Here is a 24,202-nt window from a genome sequence, read left to right as displayed (position 1 = left end):
CCAGAGAACACGACAAGAAATTCGACACATGTATGAATGCGTCTGTGTGTACAAGTGTGTTCACATGCATGCTGACTGGAGAAGAGGTCAGAACTGTGTTATCCTCGAGTTCGGACACATGAGCACGCACACACGCATTGCCCTGACGGGGTTCTGCTGCGACCAGCTGTACAAATGCAGGCAAGTGATGGAAGTCCCCATGTCCCCATTTGTAAAGCGGGACTGCAAACAGAGCCACCCTCACGGCGTTGCCAGGAGGGTGCGAGACAGCCACCCAACGCTCTGATGGTGCCTGTCAAGCAGAGCGGGCACTCAGATATCACCGTGCATTTAATCTGCCTGTACACACTTAGGGACGCGTGCGCAATATGTTTGTTTGTGCGGAACAGTAACAGCAGCCACTCACTGAGTGTGTGTGCGCTGGACCCCAGTGCGTACGGTGGGGCACATGTATGAGAAGGCCTGTGTGTTCCGACGTGCACATGTGTGCACACATTTTCTTTTTGAAGAAAACTAAAAATGAAAAAGGCTTTAAGGATCGAATATGCTGGGTGTTCCTTTCTCTTTTTCTCCCCCACTCCCGGGGTCTTGAGGATGGAATGGTACAGAAATCATTGACTCCCTACCACCCCCTCCATCCCTAGGGAAGTCACGCTCCTCCCTGGACACCCTGTCTCCCCGTAACCTGCCCCCCACATGGAGAGTGGGGTGGGCAGACAGCTGGGGAGCCCGGACCACGGCTCCCATCCCCTACCGCCGCCCACCTCTGTGCCACTCAGCATTTGTGTAGCTCTCTGGGATCAGTGGGCAGTGCCTCTGCACAAGGCCCAGAGCTCAGGGAAGAGTGTTCAGGCTCCCAGGGGCTAGGGACCACTTGATTAAGTGTCTCAGTCAAGTCTGTCACACCATGGCCCAGCTAGTGGATGACATTGATGGTGACCTTGGGCAAGCGTGAACCTCCATTTATCTACCTTCCGGAGCAAAGAGAACACATCTATGGAATTTGGACATTCTTTGCTCCAACCGTTCTCTCGTCCCGAGCTCTGAGGTGTTGGGCTGGAAAGGTCTAGCATTTGGGTGAACAAAATATCTGAACAACACAAGAAGCCTGTGTATCTGTCTCTGGGATCCCAGACGCGAGGCAGACCAACTCTCAGCGGTGCCCCAGGAAAGATCACAATGTGCCCCCCTGTCAGCCTCGCCATCCCTGTTTTGTGTGCGGTACCTTGGGGCACCAAGAGAAAACGCAGGCCACTGTGGGTCCGTGGAAGCTGGGCTGCAGCCACCGGCTGCCTCCCAGGGGCCCACTTGCTCTGGGGATTGCTGGTGTCTGAGAGGCAGGTACTAGGCACTATTATTAGCAGCCCTTGACATTTCTCTGGAACCTTGGTCGGAGGGAGGCCAGGAATAGGCACAGTTGTTCTCCTTCCAGCTGCTCCTGTGAGCTGCCCTGTCTGCCTCCCACGGCCCCCTTGAAGGGTGTGGTGATTGGACTGGGGCCTGTCCCCAGTGAGTGGGCTGGAAGCGACCTGCCTGCCCACCCAGCCTGGCATCACGCCCATGCTGAGTTTTCCTGTGTCTCTTCCTTCTCTGCTTCCCTCAGAGACCTCTTCGTCGCCCACCTCTCTCTGTCGTCACACACCCGGGGGGCTTCTCCCTTAAACCCTCTCCCTTCCTCCCCCAGCCCAGGGAGCAGCTCCCTCAGCAAAGAACAACAGTAGCTCTTCTCCCACAGTCCTCTCCGATGCGGCTCAGACCCTGCTCCCGGGGCCGCACCAAGGCTGGGGGATGCAGTGCTCAGCTGCTAACTCCGCTTTGTTTAGGGGGTGTGTTGGAGCCCAGCACCGCCTTTCCTTGTCCCGTTGTTACTGACCAGGGGGCAGCACCGAGTCCCCGGAGGAGACCCAGCCCTCATGTGTCAGGGCTGCTGAGCTTCGGTGTGCGCCCTCGTCCCCAGGAGGCTCTGAGTTTGCGCCCCATTCAGGGAGTTCCCTGGGACCCCCAGAGGGCTCAATCATTGAGCCAGGCCTTGGCTCAGGAAATGCGAGGCCATCTGAACACAGGCGACCTCCAACTCTGGCAGGACGAGAAATGCAGCGGTCCAGGCAAGCCACTGGGGAGCTCGTCCAGTCGCCCAGGGATGGACGGAGTTCTGACCCAGGGGTTGATGGGACCGACTCGGGCTGTCATCTGGGTCACACTGGCCTATTTAGCCGAGTTAGCAGGAGCACAGGGCCCAGTCCTGTGATGTCTGGGGAACTGAAGACTCATCATCAGAAGCCGCAGACTCTGTCCTCCCTCCTGACATCGCTGGGGCTCGGGGCCCTGGGCAGCTTCCCTGAGGGACTGAGGCTGTTTTCTCCGTGGTCTGAAATCCCCAGCTGCCTTCCGCAGAATCAGATGTGGGACTGGGGCCCTCACTTCTGGCAGGGACTTGCTTGTTTGGGGGAGAACCACTTGAGCCAAACGCTTGGGGCTGGTCCTCTTGGCCTCGGGATTTAGGAGGAAATAGGAGGTGTTTAATATTCCTTTTCCTTCCCAGTTTAATCTGGGGCACTGCAGAAATCCGAAAACCAGGCTGGCTGCCAGGGGAGCTGTGGGGACACACCTAGGCTTTCAGAGGTCGGGACATCAATGGTCAGTTCAGCCCCCATAAGGCTGAGCCTCCCTGGGCAAGCAGGTGGGCCTCTCTGAGCATCATGGACCCCTAATCTGCTCCCCGCAGGAAGCGTGGACTGCTCCCATGGAATGCGTTCTTCCACCTCACACCCCCAAATACACTCACCGCATATAGGTACCCAGAAACCATGCAGATGAATGGCAGGCAGGTGTCATGAGAGGAGACCCCAAATCTGATCCCGCCCTGCCACTCACTAGCTGTGTGACCTTACGCACGTGACCTACCCGCTAGCTAGATGGGGGCAGGTACTTCGGGGCACATGGAGCTGCAGCCCCCTCTAAGGCCTGCCTGCGCGTCCTCTTTCATGTTTACTGTATTACATTCTTAGAGAGAGCTCCCCAGTTGTACGACTCTCAGCCCACACACCGAGGCCGCCCCTGCTTCTGGGCCTCCGGGTTCCCCTCTGCACAGTGAAGGGGAACCGTGACAACGTTACAGCTCTCTCAGTGCAGTGCCTGTCTCTGGGCGTCTGGGTGCACAGCGGTAGCCAGGAAGACAGTGAGGCAAGCAGAGGGAAGGCCACCGGCTAGGAGAGGGGTGATGGCAGGAGGGGACGCCCTGAAGGGCCCATGGTGTGGTACCTAAGAATCAGGTGCCAGCCCGAGCACGGGCCTCCCGTGGTGGGTTTTCTCAACGGGCAGGCGGGCGCTGATCTGGGCAGCATACTCGTGGCAGCAGCCTGTGCGGGTGCGGGCCTGTCCCAGATGCCTCCTGAGCTGGGGAGCGCCTCTGTGTGGGCGTGAGGGCAGTGGAGGCCTGGTGGGCTCACATGCGGCCCTCAGCCCAGCCCTGGCAGGAATGCAGGGCCCAGGGCCTCCCGAGCTTCTCCAAGGAGGGCGGGGGCACCAGCCTCGGCCCACGAACAGCACTCGGCAGCCCCATAGCTGGTCCAGAAGGGCCTCACACCACAGCCACTGTCTTGGGCAGAGGGCCCTCCTGGCCACAACAGGGTCACAGCTCTGGGCAGCCATGTGGTGACATCAGAGCCTGGCCCTCTGCTGGGGTGGTGTGAGCGGGGTGGGGAAAAGCAGGGCTGTGTTGTGGTGTTTGGGGACAGCCCCCAGAGCTGAGCTCGAAAAGAACAGGGATGGGGGAGGGGAGGTCGAGGCCCCCGGGGGCGCGGGGCTGGGCACTCACAGAGGTGTTCTGGCACTGCACGCTGGAGCTGTTGAAGCGCAGGGCGGGCACCCTCTGCTCGCTGCCCTGGATGTTGAGGATGCATTCGTACCCGCGCTGCCCGGACTGCGGCTGGGGCAGGTTCTTGGCCTTCAGGGTAATGGGCTTGATCACCTCCACGGGCACCAGGATCTTGTCCACGCGCAGCAGCTGGGGGCACTCCTGGGGACGGAGAGATCGGCGCAGGCTGGGTGGCAGGAAGCCAGAGGTGCTGGGGCCCCTCCAGACGGAGCCCGGACGTTCACTCCACTCCTCCCTCCCGAGAACACACCCACCGAGGGTCCTGGGCACTGGGGCCCACCCCTAGCTGCTGACCAGGCGGGGAAGGGACTGAGAGATCCTGGGTCACTTCTCACTGAGGCTGTCCCTGCCCTCCTCAGGTTCCATTCTAACGCACCCCAGACTTGGACACGCCTGATGGCCTTCTCCGGGTACCCCTCCTGCCCTAACAGAGACAGACGCTGCTGGCTGGGCCTCTTGTCTCGTCTCGCTTTGGGCTGCTGACCCCTTGGCCTCGGCTCCAGGCGGCCAAGGGCTGGGACAGAGGCGACCGTGTGAGCAGACCAGCAGCGAGGCCACGCCCTGGGCTCGGGAATGTGAGTTAGGGGCAGAGCAGGAGGGTCTGGCAGGGCCTCTCCATACGCACATGGGCTGAGTCTGGCATTTGGGAATGTTCTGGAATGGGCCCAGAGACCTCTTTCTTCAATCCAGAAGTTTCTGATTTAACTCCAGGGAAACGCCCCTCGGAGCCGCAGATACACACTGAGCAGATGCTAGCGATGGGGGGCAGGCTCACCCCTGGGGCCGAGCAGGGCCCGGAGGACCTCGGGGGATGGAGAGTGAGAGTCGCTGGGCTCCTCTCCCCCAGGGCAGTCAGCTCTGCCCGTGAGGGCCTGGGAGAGAACGGGGTCAATAAAGAGTGCGGGTGCTCTGCCCCGCTGAGTGGAGGAAGCCGGCTTGTTCCAGGATCTCAGGAGCTGGGCGGAAGAGAGTCAGTATTCTGGGCTGCTTGGCGTGGGCAAGGGTGAGGGTTTCCAAAGACACCAGCAGGGCCTGGGCACCCTGCGCCAGGCAGGCCCACCACCCCCACGTTCCTCTCGCTGTGGCACGTTTGGGGCGCGCTGAGACGGGTGGCATCTGGGCAGGCCGGCTGTTGAGGCCACCGTCTTGGGGCTCACTGAGGGCTCTCTGCAGACGCTGTGGGCCCCCAACCCCAGCATCCTGCCACAGCCAAGTAAGGCGGAAAGGGGGCTGGTGGGGGGGGCAGATTGGGGGGGTGGTGTCCAGGTAGCCAGACAACTCCGCAGCTGTCCCCTGGGTCCCCATGCCAACTCGAGCCCCTCTGTCCCTGACAGCGGGGAGGGAGCAGACCTCTGAGCTCCAGGGCCTGCTGAGCTTCTGCCAAGCTCTGGAACTCCACTCTGAGACCCCATGTCCTCCTCTGTCCTCTGGCTGGAACCCAGGGACCCATTCAGCTCCAACCAGTCCTGACGCCATGACTGGGGGTGCTCTCAGCTCTGCAGCCTTGCTCCAGCGGAGTGAGTGCCCCAGGGCTGTTAAATCAATCCCCCTCCCCTCCTCCAGGCTGCCCACAACATTATCCTGAAGAGCAGGTAGGAGAGAGGCAGCAGATCCCCCGATCACTCTGGGTGCGTAGGCAAGAAAACAGAGAGCGGGGACTCGAACTGGTACACCCATGCTCGGGGCGGCATTATTCACAGCAGCCGAAAGGTGGAAGCAGCCTGACCATCCATTAGTGGATGAGCAGGCAAACGAACTGTGATACATATAATACAATGGAATGTTGTCCCACTTTCAAACGGAAATTTTAACACACACTAGAACATGGAAGAATCTTGCAAACATATGCTAAGTAGAAGAAGCCAGGCACAGCAGGACACATATTACACAATTCCACCCATATGAGGTCCCTCCAGTAGTGTGTGTCATGGACACAGGACGTAGCCTGGTGGTTTCTGGGGGAGGGGGAGACGGAGGGCTCGTGGTTAATGGGGACAGGGTTCAGCTGGGGAAGATGAAAAAGTTCTGGAGATGGGGGGGTGATGGGTGCAGCATAATGTGAGTGTACTTAATGGCACTAAACTGCACACTTATAACTGGCTGAGATGGTAAGTTTTACATGTATAATTTACCACAATTAAAGACAAGCAGCAGGGAGGCAGGCGGCAGGAGGGGAGAAGGGTGAGGGTGGGGCCTGCACCCAAGCGTGGGGCCCTGAGCCTGTGACCGGGTGGGTCTCTGGAGACTTCGAGGCCCACGTGGGAAGAAAGCCTTAGTAGCTCCACCCTGTGCCCCTGCACCCACTGCCGTCTTGCTCCCCACCCACCACATGCACGCACCCCAGCAAGATAAGAGTGCGGGGCACAGAGAAGACAGGGGCAGTTCTGCGGACAGGATGGTGGGCAGGACTGAAGCGAGGAGGGTACGCGGTGTTGGAGAATCGGGAGAGAAGGTCTATGGGAAGCAGGGAGTCCTGAGCCGAGGGCCCCTGTTCGCTGCATAGCCCTGGGCAGCCCTCCTCCCCAGAGCAAGCACAGGCCTGACCCTCCTCCCGCTACGTCCACACCCTGGGTCTACGGCTGCGTCCGGAGTGGGAGCGGAAGGGCTGGACTCCCACCCCCACGTCCCACAGCGAAATGTCGCTGCGTGAACGCTACTCGGAGGGTGTCTAGAATCTGACAGTCTTCTGAACCAACCTAATGGGCCCCCTCTGCTTTGCAAAGGAGACACTGAGGCAGGGACAGGAAAAATAATAGCTCACCATCAGCAAGATGTGCTGGCAGCTGAAGGCCTCAGATGCCGATCCACCATCTCTCTCTCCTCCTCCCCTTAAGGAAGGTGGTCGGTCCCTCCTGGTGGCCGAGACCACCAAGGGTCAGCAAGTATCTCCCCAAGACCAGCAGGACTAGGGAGCTTGGAGGTGGCCTGGAACCTCGCCTGGAGGTCGGACTGGTTCTAGTCCAGGACGGAAGCTGAAGCATAAGCCTCCGTCCCTCTCCCCTGCAGGATTCTCTCTCACTGAGGCTTGCTCTGGGCTCTCTAATGAGTCCTGATTGCCAGTGGCCCCATAAAGCCTTCGTTTGCATATAAAAAGGCTGGCAGCCCTGAGAGTAAGTTCATTAATAATAATTGGAGAGGCCCAGGGCTGGGCTGGGCCCATTTTCCTCTGGTGGTACTGCTGATTGACCTGGTATCCCTCCTAATTGAAATGTAAAATGGCAATTTCTTCCCAGGCAACAAGGCATGAAGGGACCATCGCCACCAATCTGCCCTGTTCTCCCACTCCAGCTCCCCACACCCTGACCCGTGCCATGCCGAGCCCCTGGTACAAACCACCCCGACGGCTCAGGCTCCTGGGCAAGTTTGGAGAAGCCACTGCGCCTCTCCACACCCGCGTCTGCAGCCTGTTTGAGCGCCCCCGCCTGCCGCGGGGGTCTGGGAGCCCAGGTCCTCCCCACCACCCGGTCCTCACCTTTGAGCTTCCCTAACTAGAAGGAACCTAGCTGGGGAGTCCTGTAACTCTGAGTGCCAGTCTGTCTCCCTCCTGCTATTCTCAGAGCCTTGCAAGAGCTGTAATCGTTGCTCGACTTAACTAGGCACCGGGATTAACAACTCCTCTTCCCAAGGGCGTTTGGGGAATTCCACATATGACGCCTCTGGCGCAGCGCGAGCGAGCAGTCAACAAATGTTTGCTCTTTCCTGGTCTTTCCTCCTCAGCTCAGGCTGCGCCTGGGCCCTCATCAACTCTCGTTTCCTCCGTTTCCAAAGGGTCCATCTCCCCCACGCCAGCCACGTGTTTTTCCACGCACACCCCGCCCGTCCCCCCGTGATCCCGCTGACCCACCCTTCTTGGCTTCAGAGCTTGTGTGGAGTCTGACCATTTCAATGGCTCCGAGGGCCTCAGACACAACAGGGGACAAGTGGGGATGTCCCAGTTCTGCCCACTGCCCTCCTGAAAGCATTCCCCTCTTCCGGGAGGTGACATGTTCCCTATGCTCTGAGACAGGACCCGCACCAGCCAACCACGTGGCCTCGGGCAAGTCCCTCAAACCCTCTGGAGCTGTTTGGATTAGGGGATTCTTATGGTCCCAGTTCTATTACTATGAACCCCGTAGATGATGTGGGACAGTCATTGTATGACCTTTGTGAAGGTCAGTTTCCCCATCTGTAAAATGGGAGAACCACACCTGCTGAATTAGCTTGAGGTGTGGTGTTCAAAGCACAGGCCAACTTAAGGCATGCAGGAGGGGCCGGGGGCTTGCGCGGGAGGCGGGCCTCCTGGAAGCGGCTATTTAACCTCCCAGGTAAGTATTACAGTAACTAGTACAATGCAACCGGTACCATCACACACGCAGGTGTGGTCCTGACAGGGTGTGATGCCGTCACGATTCCAGTGAACACAGCTGGCATGGTACATGGGGTACAAGGATTCGATCCAGTGCACATGCCGCCACCTCCGTCCCCTCGACACGTGTTTTTCCATGTGCTCTCTTGTCTCCTAGCACCACACGTACGATCACCCACGCTCATGAGAAAGAAACCAGGGACACCAGTTACTCCACTCTGTTCCCACAGTGGCAATGAACAAAAATACTCACATCTGATCATCTGAATTTCAATCTAGATGTTTATCTAGCCCCCACGTGGAATTCCTCAAAAACATACTTCCCTTCTCTTTTCAAGAAAGATCTTCCTCTGGACTATCATCTGAACGGGCCAGCCCTTGGAGAGTGGAAAGTGCCTGCATCGAGCCAGATGATTTGGAGACAAACACACACAGCGAGAAACAGACTCCCTTGCAGGCTGTTTTGCCTGTGGCCACATCCTGCTGTCATGAGAAGGGACTGAGGGTGGGGAGTGGCAGTGGCTTGAGGCACAAGGAAATCTTCACTGTCTTGGCTGGCAGGAGGTAGCTCCAGGGGGCCCCAGTTCACCTGTCCAGCCCGTGCACATTTTGGTCCCCACGTACATGCACACAGAAGTGAAGACTGCACTGCTAATTAAGAACAAGCACCAAGCCTACGTATGAAAGCAAAAAGGATGCTTCTCTGTCTACCATGTCCAGTGTGTCAGTGGCTGCTTGATACCGAGGTTGCGTCGAGCATTTAAATAATTGAACGAGGACACAAAGACGGCCGCTGAGCTGGGTCAGGGCTGGTGCTGCCTGGGGAGGGGGTGGCAGGCCTCCAGATTTACAGGCCCCCACCCCCACCACGTGGTTACAAGGTTCCGGCTCTAACTCTCCTAGTCGTTCCAGCAGGGTCGGGAGACAGCGGCGCCCTGGCGGGGTCGGGGGAGCTGAGCTGGGGCAGCATCCAGGGGCAGCTAAGGAATAAGTGATTTGCAGGTCACCTTCCCCTTCCATGTCACCTCAGCCCCCATCAATTCTAGAGACTAGCCGGCGCTAGCCCCAACCAACCCCCCAAATTTACGCTCACCTGCTCAGACCCATGGCGCCCAATACGAAAATGTAACGCACCATATATTTTCTTGCTGTTCCTCAAGTTTATAATGCCATTAGCGTGATCTACGAGGGGCTGGTTCATGGAGAGAGCAAAGTAATAATACAGAAAGGAAATACCCATAACCTTAAGGGGGGAGGGGCAGACGAGATTGATGGAAAGTGCAATTGTCTGGAGAAATGGCAACCCAGTAATGGAATAACTGGAGTGGGGGCCGCACACGGGTTGGAAGCAAGTTCTTTAGCTGCGTTTGGCTTTGTTTTTCTCCAAGGAGGGTAGAGGGCATGGCTCTGGGGGTTTGTTCCCTTGGGTGGGGTCCCAGGAAAGGCTCCTCTGCAAGAAGGGACACGATGGGCTGGCCTGATTGCCCTGGAGCCCAGCTGGGAGGTGAGCACACTCGGCTGGCCCTGTCACGGGGCAGGGGGCTTGTTCCAGCCCCCGGGGGCCCGCTGCAGCCCAGGGTGGGCACCTTCCTCGCCTTGTCGGCTCTGCAGTCCCAGAGAGGACCACCCTTGGGGCCAGCAGACGCCATGGTATCTGCTCTGGCTGCGGATGGTGTCTCAGGGGTGGCGGCGGTACGGAAGTTTGGGGGAGCACTTCAAGCACAGCTTTGGAAATCAAATAGAATTCATTTGGCCTCTTCTGATCTTACAACTGCTCTCTGGAGCAAATTCTGCTTGAACTTCAAGAAACGAGAGGCCGCGGGAACCTCCTCGCTCAGCCCGCGCCCCGTGGGCCAGATATGCTTTGCCTTCCCAGCAAAGACCATCCGCCCGGCGCCCCGAGAACAGAGCCGCAGCCGCAGCTCCCTCTGCTTTTCAATTTAGATGAACACGACAGTAAAATTGCCCGTCGCAGACATGCGTTTTTGTCAACGGCTTTGCTTTTCCATGGGTGTTTGCCTTTGTTTCCTAAAGGTCACTGTTCCTAGGGGTGCGGGCCTGATGGGGTGTGCAGGTCAGAAGGGGGAAGACCCGGGAGTTCCAAAGCCACTTGGGGCCCAGCGGTGCCTCCCGCTCGGCAGAGGTGAGCGCATGGCCCTGCTCACGGTTGCCCGGGTGAGAGGCCACGCCGTGGGAGGCCAGGGGTTTTGGAGGATGCTGGGAGAACAGGGCTGAGAGCAGGGCGATCCTCTGCCCCACTTCAGTGTTCCCTCCCCTTCCGCTCCCTCCTCTCTTGGGTACCCAGGGTCTGGCAGCTGATCTAAAGGCCCAGGGTTGCTATCACAATGCCCTCATTAGTTTGAAACAAAATCATTCCTTGTAACTGTAATACAGTTACCATAAACGACATATGTTCCTGGGCATTCTATTCCTAATCATAGTGATTATGCTAGAATACACGCCATTAATATAGTAACAACAATGATTGACCGGTTCTCTGTTCCAGACCCATAACTTCACCTGAATGCACTCTTTGTTCAGGGGGGTGGAAAAAAGGTGATTCAACATCCCTGGAGACAGTCAACAAAGCCGGCGCTGAGGCTGGAAGACGCACGGATGAAAGCCGTCCTGGGGTCCGAGCGGGCGCTGGGCAGATGAAAAAGCCACCTGGCAGCATCCCTCCGGACCAACAAAGGGACCCTGTCTGTATCCCCACACTCAAAAGTTAAAAGGAAATGAAAGCCCAGGGCCTTCCAGAAGAATCACTGGGCGTGGGTCGCACTTTCACTCCGAGAGAGGAGGTCGGCCCTTGGGTGTCCAGGGGAGCCGCAGGCCTGAGGCCGAGCGGGTCCCTCCCTGTGGGCTGGCGCGGGGACCTGCTCCTCGACAGGAACGCTCACCCGGGAAGGCCACTTTGGGGGCATGGGTTTCTCTGCGATGCTTTCCAGCTCATTTCCATCTGCGATTGCAGATCATGTAGATCTCTTGTCTACGCCTAATTCACTCAGAATTCCTTGCACATGGGGACTGCAGGGGGCTGGGTAACGAAGGGCGGGTGGCCACACCTAGCAAGGGTGCAGAGTACCCTGCTGTGAGTAAGCTCCTCCCCCCGGGTGGAGAAGGGACACTTGTCTCGGGGCTTCTGCAAAATTGCCTTTCAAACATGCAGTTTCCTTTGCTACCCCTTACTCCTGCTACTATCTCTTCCCAGAAACAAAATGATAACACAACAAAAGAACACCATAAGAAAAATTCACCGTATTTCATGAGTAGCCTGGTATTTCTTTCAAACCCTGAGGACTGTAAGCTCCTTCTACTGACCCGAACTGGCAGGGTCAGTTGAAAGCCCACAAAATGTACTCACTTCTTTTCCCTTCGGTACGTTCTCCAGCCAGAGGCTGCTACCAGGACCATCACGAGGAGTTCAGCGCTGGCTTCTCCTCTTTGTTATGTTCCAAACGGTCCTAGCATTGAGCTGGACAAACGGTAGCCTGCAAGCCTGGACCAGAAGCATAGCCCTAAAACATCCTTCTCTTAGAATGAATAAGTATTCAGGAAAGAGAGGAGCCAAAGTCAATTTCATTCAATAATGGGATAAGCGATCGTGATGCCAAGTTATGCTGGAGCCTCACTCTCACTGCAAAGGCCTGCCAGGCTCACCGTGAAACAGCTCACGTGAAATGGAAAGAATTAACGGTCAGCCACATCTGGTGGGTTAGACCATCTCCACATCCCTCCCTTGGCCATGGGCCTCCAGGCCTCTCCCTCTCCCAGAGGGCCGGGCACCAAGTGCTCTGAGGTGCTGTGAGTCCCCAGAAGCCTTTGCCAGCGTCAGGCACAGACAGATGGGGCGCTGTGCCCGATCTGCAGTCCGGGCCCTTGAAGACACCATTCTTCCATCCTCCTTCCACAGGGATCCCTGCATGGCACTGGAAGATGTGGTGGGCTCCTGTTTTATTCTCTTCTAGTTCCTTTTTTCCTCTTTCTGAAGAGCAGATGCAAGTTTCTTTTATATATTTAAAAGACAGAAACTTGGGACAAGAGCAGGAAACAAGAAAGCAGAAGCAGAGATTTGAAAACCTCCTTCAGGGTAATTAAATGATCAGGGGCCTTTGAATTCCGCTAGAGAGCTCAACTGTTCCTGCTTTTGTTTTATTCCCAGGCCTCTCCACACACGAAACCTCCGCCAGATACCCCAGTCCGGGAAGCTGCTGGGAGGCTGCAAACCTCTTTGTCTCTGCTCTCATGGAGTGACGTGCAGCTTTCTGCATGAATAAGAAGACATCACTTCCTAGGCCCCCCAGCCCCTGGTCCTAGCGGGTGAACCAGGCCTTCTGCTCCTGACCCCACGCCCCAGGATAAAGGCCTGGGATCCAGGAGACTGTCTGGCCTTTCCTCAGGTCTTCACGCCAAGGGCGTGCCCTCTGGCTGTCAGACCCTGTCTGTCCTATGAGCTTAGATCTGTTTTGTCTCACAGAAGAGCAGAGGATTGAAACAAACATTAGATTCACACTCCTGCTTAAAGCCAAGATGTAACCTCTTTCCCCCTTTTCCCTGTTGAGGGGCAGTCTTAGTCTGGGTCTCTTTTCTGGATTATGAATCCAGAGCAGCATTTCCAGCCACAGACAGATCCTGCAGTCCCGGTTGGGGCGGGGTAGGGGGGTGGGGCTTATGTCCACACCCCCTTCTGTGCATGTGTTTGAAATCACAGCATTCTAAAGCAACCACTGCTGAGAACTACTGACCCAGCGCCGGGAGTCACACGAGCACCATACGTGTGAACGACGGTAGACTTTTTTCCCAAGTGTTTTTGTGCCAGTTGACTTTCAGGGCCTTGCTCACAAACTTACATTCTCAGAAAGGTAACAACACAGGCGAAGAGTATCTCTGTTATGATGATGGATAGTTCTCAAGGATAAGAATAACAACTAGGAGGGAACAGAAACACAGTAGCTTAGCCACGCAGCCCAGCCCCATGTCAGGGAATCCCAGACTGCAGACTGGACGGCGCGGCAGAGGCGCAGAGGACCATGCCCTCCCCGTACGCTCTCGCCCAGAGACTGGGGCGGAGCCGGAGACTGTGTACACCCAACAGCATCGCAGGTGACGCTGGTGTCGCTGGTCCGGCAACCACACTTTGGGAACCACTGCTCTGGCTAAGGTGAGCACTTTTTCATCCCTCTTCCTCTCTTCCTTTTACTTAATTTAAAAAAAACCTCAGTTCTGCTCTGCACACAGAGGTCTGAGGGACAACTGAGGAGTCTGCACACAGCACTCTTGGGTGCTGACAATTATTTCTCGGACACACACATACTCATCCCTCTGGAATTGTTCTAGAACTCACCCGCCTGGAGTGATCTGAGATGCACCTTCATCTGGAGCCGAGCCTCTAGGACAGACCCAGAGCCCCCGGTCCCTGCACAGAGCTCTGTGTGTTTATGGCATTCACAATGTAGTCCCGTAAGAGGAGGCCTTGGGGAGAAGCCGGCGATCCCGCAGGCGTCGCCCTGGTGTTTTCTTCCCCGGGGAGGACCTGCCCGTGCGGCCCACGCTCACAGCAGGCAGCACTCACCACTCTGGCGTCGGGGGCCTACCTCAGGCAGCTTCACTTGGCCTTCCAGGAAGGAGCACGTCTTCGGGTCGTGGGTGCAGACGTGCCGGTATTTGCACCAGTAGCAGCCAAAAGGGCTCTCCATGCAAGACAGGCACCTGGGCACAGGGAGGACGAAGCATGAATCAGGGACCCCGGGGGAGCCCAAAGCAGAGGGCCGAGACTCTGGGGCCTAGGGAAACATGTTTTAACAGTAAGAGAAACCACCCTCAAGCACCTAGGAAGAGCAAACCTCATCCAAAGCCATTCCTTTTCCCTTCAAGTCCTCGGCCAGCCCAGACTCTCTGGCCTCCTCCCTCTCGTGCAGCCAGTTGATACATCTGGTCCCCAAGGCCTTCAGCAGCCACTATCCACTTCCACAGGGTGGTGCCCTCTTTGGCTGAATTGGGGAATAATCAGGCCTAGAGTAGTGGGGCTTGTCCAGAGAGCCCACGAGATTTAGGGCAAATAATTGAGCTTTAGTTCAAATTGACTCCAGGGCTTCGGCTGACATTCTCCCACAGGGACCCACTGTGGCAGGAGGTTCTGAGGCTGCCCTCCCAGTGGGTTGACAACCTCACCTCTGTACCTCACCCCCAGGAAACGAAGGCAACTTTACAAAAGTTCCTCCCCGCTTACAAACCCAGCAGGGTTCCCTCTTCCAAACAGTAAACCCCCTTCCTGGTTGCCCGGTCCATGTCCCCACGTGTGTCAGGTCCTTCTACCTGGAGCAGCATTTTCCCTTCCTCCAGGTGGCCATCTCCCCCTTTTTTGACCAATGGAGCATGGGCCAGATGGCCCTTATGTCACCAACCCCTTTGTTTATGTCTCTGGGACAGTACTGGCATTGTTGTATTCTTTTTTTTTTTTACTAACTTTTTTTAAAGATTTTATTTATTTATTTTTAGAGAGGGAAGGGAGGGAGAAAGCGAGAGAGAGAAAGAAACATCAATGTTCGGTTGCTGGGGGCCGTGGCCTGCAACCCAGGCATGTGCCCTCTCTGGGAATTGAATCTGTGACACTTTGGTTCACAGCCCGCGCTCAATCCACTGAGCTACGCCAGCCAGGCGTTGTTATATTCTGTTTCTCTTGTTCACTGTCCTTTCATCCACTAGTCCACTAGGTGTGGCTCCTGGAGGGCAGGATTGATCACTGATTTGTGCTTACCCGTCTAATGAGTAACACATTGCCTTGCACTTAGTACATGCTTACACCATGTCAGGGATGGAATGGAAAGTTCACACGTGATTTTATCTACTACTCGCTTTCTTGCAGGGGCGACAGGGGAGTGAGGGATGAGGCCACCAAGTGCTAGAGCCACGGGGAGTTCTGTGGCAAGACTCGGAGAGAGAATTCCAGCGTTGAAACGCCTGTGTTTGGCTGGGAGGGCTGGCTGCCTCTTCCTGGGGGCCCCAGAGAGAGCCAAGCGCTGCACTCATAGCTCCTGTAACCAGATAGCCAAGTCCTAAAATCCCTCCTGCTCAGAATGTCTCTGGTTATATGTTTTTCTGTGTGGACAGGAAAACAGAACAGCGTATAAAAGCCAGCAGGGTTTTTGGAGATCAGGTCCTATGGTTTTCAAACTGTGCTGTACGGAACCCTGGGGGGTTCCCAGGAGCTTCTTGGGAGACTGTGTGAGGAGGCAGAGATGTAGAGTTCTTAGACAGAGGGGTTCCAGGCCCCTCAGCACTCAATCAGAGTAGTTCCCACTTCCCTCTGTTATGTTTATTGGGCTTCCGCACCTGATTTTGATTGGAGAAAGGTATCTATGGTGAAAAAACTGGCTTGTACATTTTTCACTCTGGTCCAATTCCATCATTTTAGAGCGGAAATGATAATGTAATAACAGCAAGAATGTGAGCGGTGCCCAAACCGAGGGCCAGACACGGCTCTGACTGCTCTCCCAGTCACCGCTCTCCAACCCTGGCCGCTGTCCTGAGGGCTCAGCAGGGCTGATGGGTGGGGGCAGCAACCAGCGGTGTCCCAGCCAGTGACTGCTCTGCTGGGACAGCGCCCTTGCTGTGTCAGCTGCTAAATATTTGGGTGACATCCCCAGGAGAAGAACTACTACTTCCCCATTCACAGAGGACATGGGGCACAGATGGTTATGTTTCCAGCTGGTCTGACTCCAGAGTGCAAGCCTCCATCCTCCTACCTTCCCTTGGGAAGTAGAAGCTTTGCTGCAATGGGGCCAGAGCCTGAGCCCCGGGCCTGCTCCTCTCCCACCTGCCCCAGCACAAGTCCTGACCCAGGCCGCAGGGCGGAGCCGAGCCCTCAGGGGCTGGTTGCACAGCCTGCCCTCCTCAGACCCCTCCTCTCACCCCGGTGCTGACTGCTCCATTCTTCAGGTGAGACGTGCCCCCTCCTCAACAGGTGGTGGGCAGTGCATCAGGTTGGACAGACTCATGCCAGAGAAAAGGTGTGGGCCAGGGATTTGGAGCTCCCTACCCCACAGGGTCTCCTGCTGCCCATTCTAGCCTCTGTCCATTAACCCCGAGGGTGCCAGAGGAGGGGCCCATCTGCTTCCGGGTGAAGGGGGTCTCCTTGCAGGGGCCTCCTTGCAGATGGTAATTCCTTGCAAATGGTGGCGGGTTCTTCTCTCTCCAGGTGACTTGACCCCAGGAACAGGGAGCTGAGCAAGGTTGGGGGCACTTACGAGTTGTGGACACTGCAGTTGTAGAAGACAAAGCTGGTGCTGGCAAAGGTCATGCCCGTCTCCTTGGACTTGAGCTGCAACTGGACGACATGGTGGTCCCCTATGGGGCAGAGCGGGCCACGAGGTCAGGGGCAGGGCAAGGCCCCATGTCAGGGTCCCGCGGAGAGTTATGCCCCCTGGGAAGGGGAAGCCTGCTGGACCTAGAGAGGGGGTGCTCGTGGCTCTCACAGGTCCCTGATGCAGCCCACCCAGTCCCAGGGCAGCCCCAAGAGCAGCTGCAAATGACGATTCCGGCCTCCTCCTCCTCCCACAGTGCGCACCCACCCTCATGTGGTCATCAGGTCCTAAATTTACACACACACACACACACACACACACACACACCCTGACAAGTATTGAACTGTGCATTCACTCACCTGCACCATATCCATGCCAGGCTCACAGCACTACAAACACATTGATTAGCTACCAGGAGAAACAGGCCTCTCTCACTAACACTGCCACAAACTACACAAGAGGTTTTGTGCCTGCGTGTGTGTGCAGACGCGAGTATTCACATCTCTGTAAGGAGAGCCCCTGCTCTGACGCCCCGGCTTGGGTGGGCTCAGGGGTCCACTTGGGCAGGTGTCCCCAGAATCCTCAGCTGGCGCCAGGGAGGAGCAGGAGCCCATGTTTAATTCACAGCTCTGACCCCAGGCCCCCACTTCCAGCCTGGTTCTGGGCCTTCCCCGAGAGCCTCATTAATCAGTCAGCTTGAAACAAATGTGACAAGCCCAAATGGGAGGGCCAACCTGGCATCCATCTGCCCAGGCTGGGTCTGTCCCTCACCAGCATTGGGCCTCTGTCCACCCCTGGCCCTCCCAGTGCAGCTGGCCATGGACAGGCAGCTCTGGGAAGGCAGGGCTGGGGGTGGGGCTGGGGGTGCCCTGGTCCAGGGTCAGAGACCCAGCAGAGCGGGTGGGGGTAAGGAGCCAGATGACTCCCCCACCCCACCCCCTCCTCCTTTGCCCCTCCGTGACAGCCCCTCACATTCCAGTACAACCCTGAACTTGACCGGCACATTCGGATGCTGTCCTGGCCTTGCCCTCTATCCACCCTCTGCAGCTGCTCCTCACCTAGCACGAGCCTGACTCTTGGATGCTCACCTAGTCTCAGTAGTCCATTCCAAGAGCAGCAAAATGCACCTCGTCTCCCTCTTCCTACAACATCCCCACCAGCCCACACCCCTTCCTCTGACCCTTCCCTCCTGAAGGCTCCCTCGATCCCCCTACATCCGTCCTGAGTGTCTGTCCCGAGTTCTCATCCAGGCAGGAGGACAGCCCTGCCACCCAGCTCTGCCTCTGGGGGCCTCTCACCGTTCTCTGTGATTATCTGGGGCACCTCCTTGGCCGCCGGGGAGTAGCACTGGATCTGATTGCCCACCACCAGCCCATCCATCTCTGACAGGTCCTCGAAGGCACAGTTGACGCCAGCTGACAGCTCCGGGACGTTGTGTGTCTCCAGGACCAGCTGTGAGCAGTCCGGCAGAGGAAGAAAGGGGAGAACGAAACGGGATAAAGGAGGAAAGGGAGAGAGCAACAGAGACCAGAGAGAAAAAAAGAAAGGAAAAACACAAGGCGATATTGGTATAGAGATGAACTGATGCAATTCATCACAAGAGCATCCAGAGAGCGCGGTGGAATGTAGAGAGACAAGGACGACAAGAACCCCATTACCTGTGGATGGACTTGGCCCCAGGAAACGGAATGTGTGGGGAATTTGGGTCTTGTAAGAAAAGTGGGTGGGACTGAGGTACCACTGATCACGCTCCGTTTCCATTGTCCCAATTTTGGAAAAATGGCGACACCCACCACTAAGTGCCCAGTGGGAGAACGTGGGAGCCGTCTTAGCCCTGTCTCCCTCTGTGCAGACACCTTTCCCGTCTTACAGAAGAAGCGGCTGCTCCCCAAGCCCTCCCTCTCCGGGTCACCCTTTGGATCATTTTTGGTGTCCCAGTTTGCCCTGTCTTTCTACCCATTATGCATAGTGCCTCTCCCCCCACACTCCTGTGCATGACCCCCTCTTCCATCCCAGGGACACCTTCTTTAGCAGTCCTGCTCTCCAACTGCTTTGCTGGCCGGGTTAGGCCCAGCCCTCGCTAGGGAGCACTGGGCTGCAGCCCTGTTTGGTGGGTAGAGGGTTGTTGCCTGGCCCCTGGCCTCCCTGCCCTTACCAGGACATTGTACTGAGAAACAGAGATGTTGCTGGGATGCACGGTCAGCCGGACACACTGCTTCATCTCAGAGGCAAACCTGTGCGGCTCCCTGGACCGCTCGCAGCGCTCCTTCCGGGTGCACCTGGTGGGAGAGACCAACGAGGGACTGAGGGGAAGGTGAATGGTCCAGGGTGGGGCGGACACAGAGGTTAGTCATCGCCAGTGGCTCCGGGGACGTGTCCAAACTCAACATGCCCAGAACTGACCTTTTGGCTCCTTCCTCCAGCCTGGTCCTCCCACATCGGGCCCGCATTTGAAAAAGATGGAATTCCCATGACAGGTTGCCAAATGCGGACACTTGAGAGTCATCCTAAAGTCCCCTCCCCTCCTCCTCATTCACACAGAGTCCCAAAGTCCTGTCTATTCCCCCTCCCCACTCGTCCTTGGCCCTTGTCATTCTCGCCACTCTGAAGGCAGACTGAGGCTTGTTCTTTCCACACACACAGAATGCTCTCTCAGACTTCCTTGTCTTTGTGTGTGTCAGTTCGTCGGTCCGGGCAGCCCTCTCCCCAGTTTTTCCCTGTCCAGCGTCTGTCAGCCCTTCCAGACATGGTTCAACTATTATACACCTACCATACCCCGCCGATCCTCACACCAGGCCAAGGTAAAAGCACTTGGCGTTTCCTACAGTCTAGAACTTCTTCGATTATATGACAATGATTGGGCCAAGTGCAGCCCTCGCCAGGCAAGTGTGAGCTGCTCAAAAGGAGAAACCATGCTGGACTCATTTGGGGATCCCCTTGTAATCCTCCTGTCCCGCTGACCGAAGAGAAGTGCAGGTGGATGGGAGGGAGAGAAGGAGGGAGCAAAGGAGCAGAGTGCACCCATTCAAACTGAGCTCAGGAGCCAGACCGCCTTGAATTGAAACCCCAACCCCACAGCACAGGGTAACTGCTGCAGAGGGTTTGCTGTGATTGCTTAGTGTCCTGTACTCTTCAAAGCGCACCGTATCACAGGTGGACCACAGCCAGGGTGACCTGGGATCTCACACTCTCGACTAGTGGGAGCTTGTGAACAACGCACATAAAAACCGTGGCCCTCACCCCATTGCACACATCCCACGTGGGGAAGGTGCTGTAAGTCCTCTGCTGGGGTCAGGGCCGTCCCTGCCTTGCCGTGGGAGTTCCCTGCAGGGAGGTGTCCCAGCTTCAGGGCACAGCCTTTAATCCAAGTGAGACAAGCCTTGTGAACACTTTGCCAAGTGGCCGGGATTTGGAACGTCAGGACTAGTGATTCTGCTATGGGATGGGGAAAAGCAGGAACAAGGCGAGATAAAGTGGAACTTCGGGATCATCACTCCTGGGTGGCTGGCCTCCTTGGGTGAGAGTAGACTCCACAGAGGAAGGGGGACATCAGGGGCTGCTGCAGGGCAGGAGGGAGCACTGGGCAAGGAGTTCAGTAAGAAAGGAAACATCCAGGGATGTGGAACCCACGACGTGGGCAAGGGGATGCTGAGGAGAGAGCGCCTGCCTCAACAGGCAGACGGGGGAGGCGTGAGACAGGGAGGAGAGGCGCCTGCACACCTGAGCTGCTCTTGGGGTGACGCTCAGACCCACAGGAAAGATGTGGGTGACCTCCCTGGATGTTTGGGGGAGGAAGACACCTTGGGCCTCCGTGGGAAGAAGGGCCTAGCAGTGAGGAATCTGAGAGGTGAATTAGCAAACAAAGGAGAAATCACTGAGCGGGGTGGACTAGAGAAAGGAAGGGGAGATACAGGGACACAGGAAGGGCCTTAGAATAGATTGGATGTGCACTGAGGAAGTGAGAAACAATTCTGAATAATACAGTCATGGCTAGAAGTCACCGAGTGCTTATTAGGCACCGTGGTAAGGGGCGTACCGTTTATGTCACTCATGTCCCTTAACAATGCTGCGATGTAGGTACCATTTTAAACCCCACTGTATAGATCAGCTAACCGTCACCAGCTAAACCAGAGATTCCGCGTGTGAACACAAATGAACTCTCGAGCCTGCAGCATTAACCACCATGCTCGACCTCCCTGATGATTCTAGACTAAGAACCGAGGGACAGACCCCTTGCCACACACAAAACCCACCTTCCCTGCCATCTTGGTGTTCCTTCATGTGCTCTGGGCAATAGAAAATTTCCCTTCAATCTTCTCTAGACTAATCGCTAAGTCGCCTGCCATGAAGAAGCAGCAGTTGAATGTTGTAGTGACTTGCAGATTCTCCAGGACTTTCTAGGACTCCCATCCCCCAGAGGGGAAGGTCAGATGTGAGCGTGGTTGTCTCCATGGTACTCCCCGGCTGCTCCAGCAGACCCATGGCAACCAGGGCGTTTGCCTAAAAGTCTCAGGAAGTTAATTTACCAGGCTAGCTTCTCTGGGAGGACTTCATTACCTACAGCCATTAAGCTAATGTTATGGACTTTTCCAGGGTGTCGGCACTGACATCACTATTAATAGTGTTATTACTCCCATTAACGGCAGACTCCGAGAGCTGGTACAGGCTTAAATTATTCACTGATTTCCCAACTTTGAAGTTCCTCTTTCCAAAAGCAATCAGTAGGTCTGAAAAAATGTCTTTAGCTAAATTATGAAGTGAGAAAAATGAAGTGGCTTTTAGGCCAGACAACACCTGAACTTCACCAAATAGCGATTTGTATCTCTCTTCTGGGGGTACAAAGGGACCTGGTTGAGGGATCTCAAGACAAGTTCTACCTGCACGGCTTGCTGCTCCCCAAGTTCATGTGGCTGCACCCTGCCATGCTACTGAGACGCCCAAGCTAACTACTTATCAGCTCCTCCAGGTTTGGGTCTCACCACCTAACTGTGTGATCTTGAGTCAATAACTTAACCTCTTGGTGCCTCAGTTTTCTCATCTGTAAAATGGGGACAAAATAGTATCTACCTAATAGGGTTATTAAGAGGATTAAAAGATTATGCTAGTAAAGTATTTAGAACAGGGCGTAGCTCACATATAATAAGCCCTCAGTAAATGTTAGTTATTATTATCCCATCTCTTCTCATCCTCCCTCATCCAGCCCTGCCAAGCTGCAGCTGAGGCAGATGCACCGACCTTCTTCCCGACTGGCCCATGGGGCGAATCAAAGACAAAGAGACAGGGGATGGCTACAGCAATTTCCCTCTTAATGAAGGAGAAGGGGCCCCAGAGGTCAGCAGGGAGAACAGGAAGAAGAGGGGTCTGGGCTGTAGCTCTGCCTTCTTGCTAGCTGTCACAGGATATTGAGAACTCAGCTTTTAGTGGAAAGTCAAGTTGAAGGTCAGTGCCGGGGATGCTTTGACATTTCTACTGTCCCTCAGTGCCCAGGAGGGTAGAGGCTGCAAATGTCCGAGCACAGACAATTGACCTCAGATGTGGTAGGAAAATGGAGGGGAAAGAATGCATTTCTTCTGAATTCCTGTGGGGTCTGTCCGGGTAATGGCTTCTGCTTTTCTAGGACTGTGCTTTCTCACTGGCCCAGGCAAGAGCTAGGAAATGTGTCGAGGGTTCATTCATGACTCTCAGGGCCAGCTCAGATGTCACCTTCAGCAGGGCTCCAGGGACTTCCTAGGCATTCCCTTCAGTTCCGAGGGGGGAGCACCAGGAAGGTCCAGGAAGATCCCGATCCAACCATCTTCCAGGCATGACTCAAAAAACGTCACAAGGTACAAAAAGTGCATGCTACATATGACCTGGAGTTTTCAGACATTCATCTCTGCTGCTACGATCGCCACGCCACCCCAAACAAAGGCCCACGGATGGCCAGCACGGAGCCCAAGATAACACCCCGGGCCCCTAGAAATGGAGTCTGGCCCTGCTGATCTTTTCTTCCTTCCCTTCCTCAGTCCACTTCCTCTGTAATTCATCCCTCCAGCCTCAGTTCAGAGGTGCCACAAGCCTTTGGGGACAATGACCCTGGTGCCTTAGAGGGGTTATTATTCAAGTCAGTGGTTCCAATGAGATTATCCTCTCTAATGAAGCAGCTACCTCTGCCCTCCCCTAAGCCCGGACTTTCACTGATGGGGAATTCCCAGCCAAGTGGAAAATTAGAAGGGAGAGGAAGGCAGAGAGGAAAAGGGTGAGGGAGAGGGGACGAGGTAGTGATTAAGGTCTCTAGAAAGTAATTCCTAAACACAGGGATAGAAATATTCAGTCCCCATGCAGCCAGCCAGGCAGCTAAATTTCAATTTGAAAAAGCAGCTAGGTGTGAGTCCGGCCTGGGCCAGCCCCCAAACCGGGGCATGTCGCTGGTCCCCGCCCCCAGCCCTCTGGCGTGGGGCCACCGGTCTGAAGGACCAGAACCTGCTCCTGGCTTCTCCCCATAGGTGGCCCCTGAACCTGGACATTTCACTTTGGCCGTGGCCTGTGCTGAACATGAACCATCAAGGAGTCCATGGTTAGAACATGAGGAGTCTGGAATATGTGGGGTGAGAGTGGAGCTTCCTGAGTGGGGTTTGTAGAAAATTAGGAGGACTCAGAATATTTACCCAAGTTGGACAGCCCTTTGGTCATTATCTCTACATCTGGGAACTCTGACAAGGAAGGAGACCAGGTTTCCTAATGTCACTGTCCTTGGCCGCACCAGCAACTCCCACAGAAAGGGGGAGGCGCACCTGCATGCTCACAGGAAGGCGGACTGGATGGCACAGGGAAGCTCTCTAGGCTGCTGGGTGTGTAGGAGGCTCCTTACATCACGGGTGTGGACCGGGGAGTCTTTTCAATGTCGCAATTCCAGCACCCCATGACTGACACCATGGTCTCAACCTACGTATTTCATTTGTTCCTGGATAAACCCCAAAACTCGAAGACCACAATGAGACTATGATTTTCCCTGTATCATCAGCTGCTGGCCACTGACCTCACTGCCATGTGAACTTCCCTAAAGATCCCAAGACAAGGAGCAGCAGATGTTGGGTTCACTGTACCTTTGGGCCCGTTTGGTGGGTGCGGCCACCAAAGCAGGAGGAGGGGGCACCGGGCTCAACGGCAATCGGCAGGTGCAGGAGCTCAGCGGAGGCCCAAGAAGAACCTGTCTGGGCCTATGTAGCAAGCAGGGGGTCCTGTCCCTCCGCCAGAGTGGGCTCTGCCCTGGCCCCATGTTGAAGGGAGGCTTGCTTTGGCTTCCTTTCGGCTCCTCCCCAAATGAATGATCCATTGAACAAAACCTTAGATGGTAGTAACAGGAACCTGGAGAGGTTCCTTCTTTCTGAGAAGAGGAATTCCAGTTGCCAAAGGGAAGATGGAGGGAGGCTGTGGGTCTCTTCTCTTTGTCAGCGGGTAGCGCTGTTCGGACCTACTTGTTTCTACTAAGGCCGAGGGGAGTGTCGGAGAGAAGAGCAGGAGTGGAGGGACAGAGAGGAACGGAGGAGAAGAGGAGGAAGAGAAAGCAAAGGCTGATCCATTCTCTTCACAGTCCAGTTGGTAATAAGGCGGATGCTGTCTATTACTCGGGACACATCCAACAATTGCTCGGATTCTGAGCAACTCTCACAACGCACTTCATCCAGCAGCCTGGAG

At 55.9% G+C, this 24,202-nt stretch overlaps 1 protein-coding gene across 2 annotated transcripts in view; it reads right to left on the bottom strand.

Moving 5' to 3' along the window:
• Positions 1-24,202, bottom strand: part of PLXNA4 (plexin A4) — a 414,442-nt gene that overhangs the window by 71,728 nt on the left and 318,512 nt on the right. For both annotated transcript variants that reach the window (XM_045855525.1, XM_045855526.1), the window contains exons 6-10: positions 18,681-18,804; positions 17,824-17,977; positions 16,469-16,568; positions 13,817-13,931; positions 3,818-4,018 (exon numbers count right to left, since the gene is read on the bottom strand). In XM_045855525.1, the coding sequence (XP_045711481.1) occupies positions 3,818-4,018; positions 13,817-13,931; positions 16,469-16,568; positions 17,824-17,977; positions 18,681-18,804 (694 nt within the window). The remainder of the gene's footprint in view (positions 1-3,817; positions 4,019-13,816; positions 13,932-16,468; positions 16,569-17,823; positions 17,978-18,680; positions 18,805-24,202) is intronic.

This window comes from Phyllostomus hastatus, unplaced genomic scaffold (assembly GCF_019186645.2).
Source record: "Phyllostomus hastatus isolate PE091 unplaced genomic scaffold, TTU_PhHast_1.1 phas_scaffold_114, whole genome shotgun sequence".
In the NCBI taxonomy this organism is placed as follows: Eukaryota; Metazoa; Chordata; class Mammalia; order Chiroptera; family Phyllostomidae; genus Phyllostomus; species Phyllostomus hastatus.
This window is presented reverse-complemented; position numbering and strand designations above follow the sequence as displayed.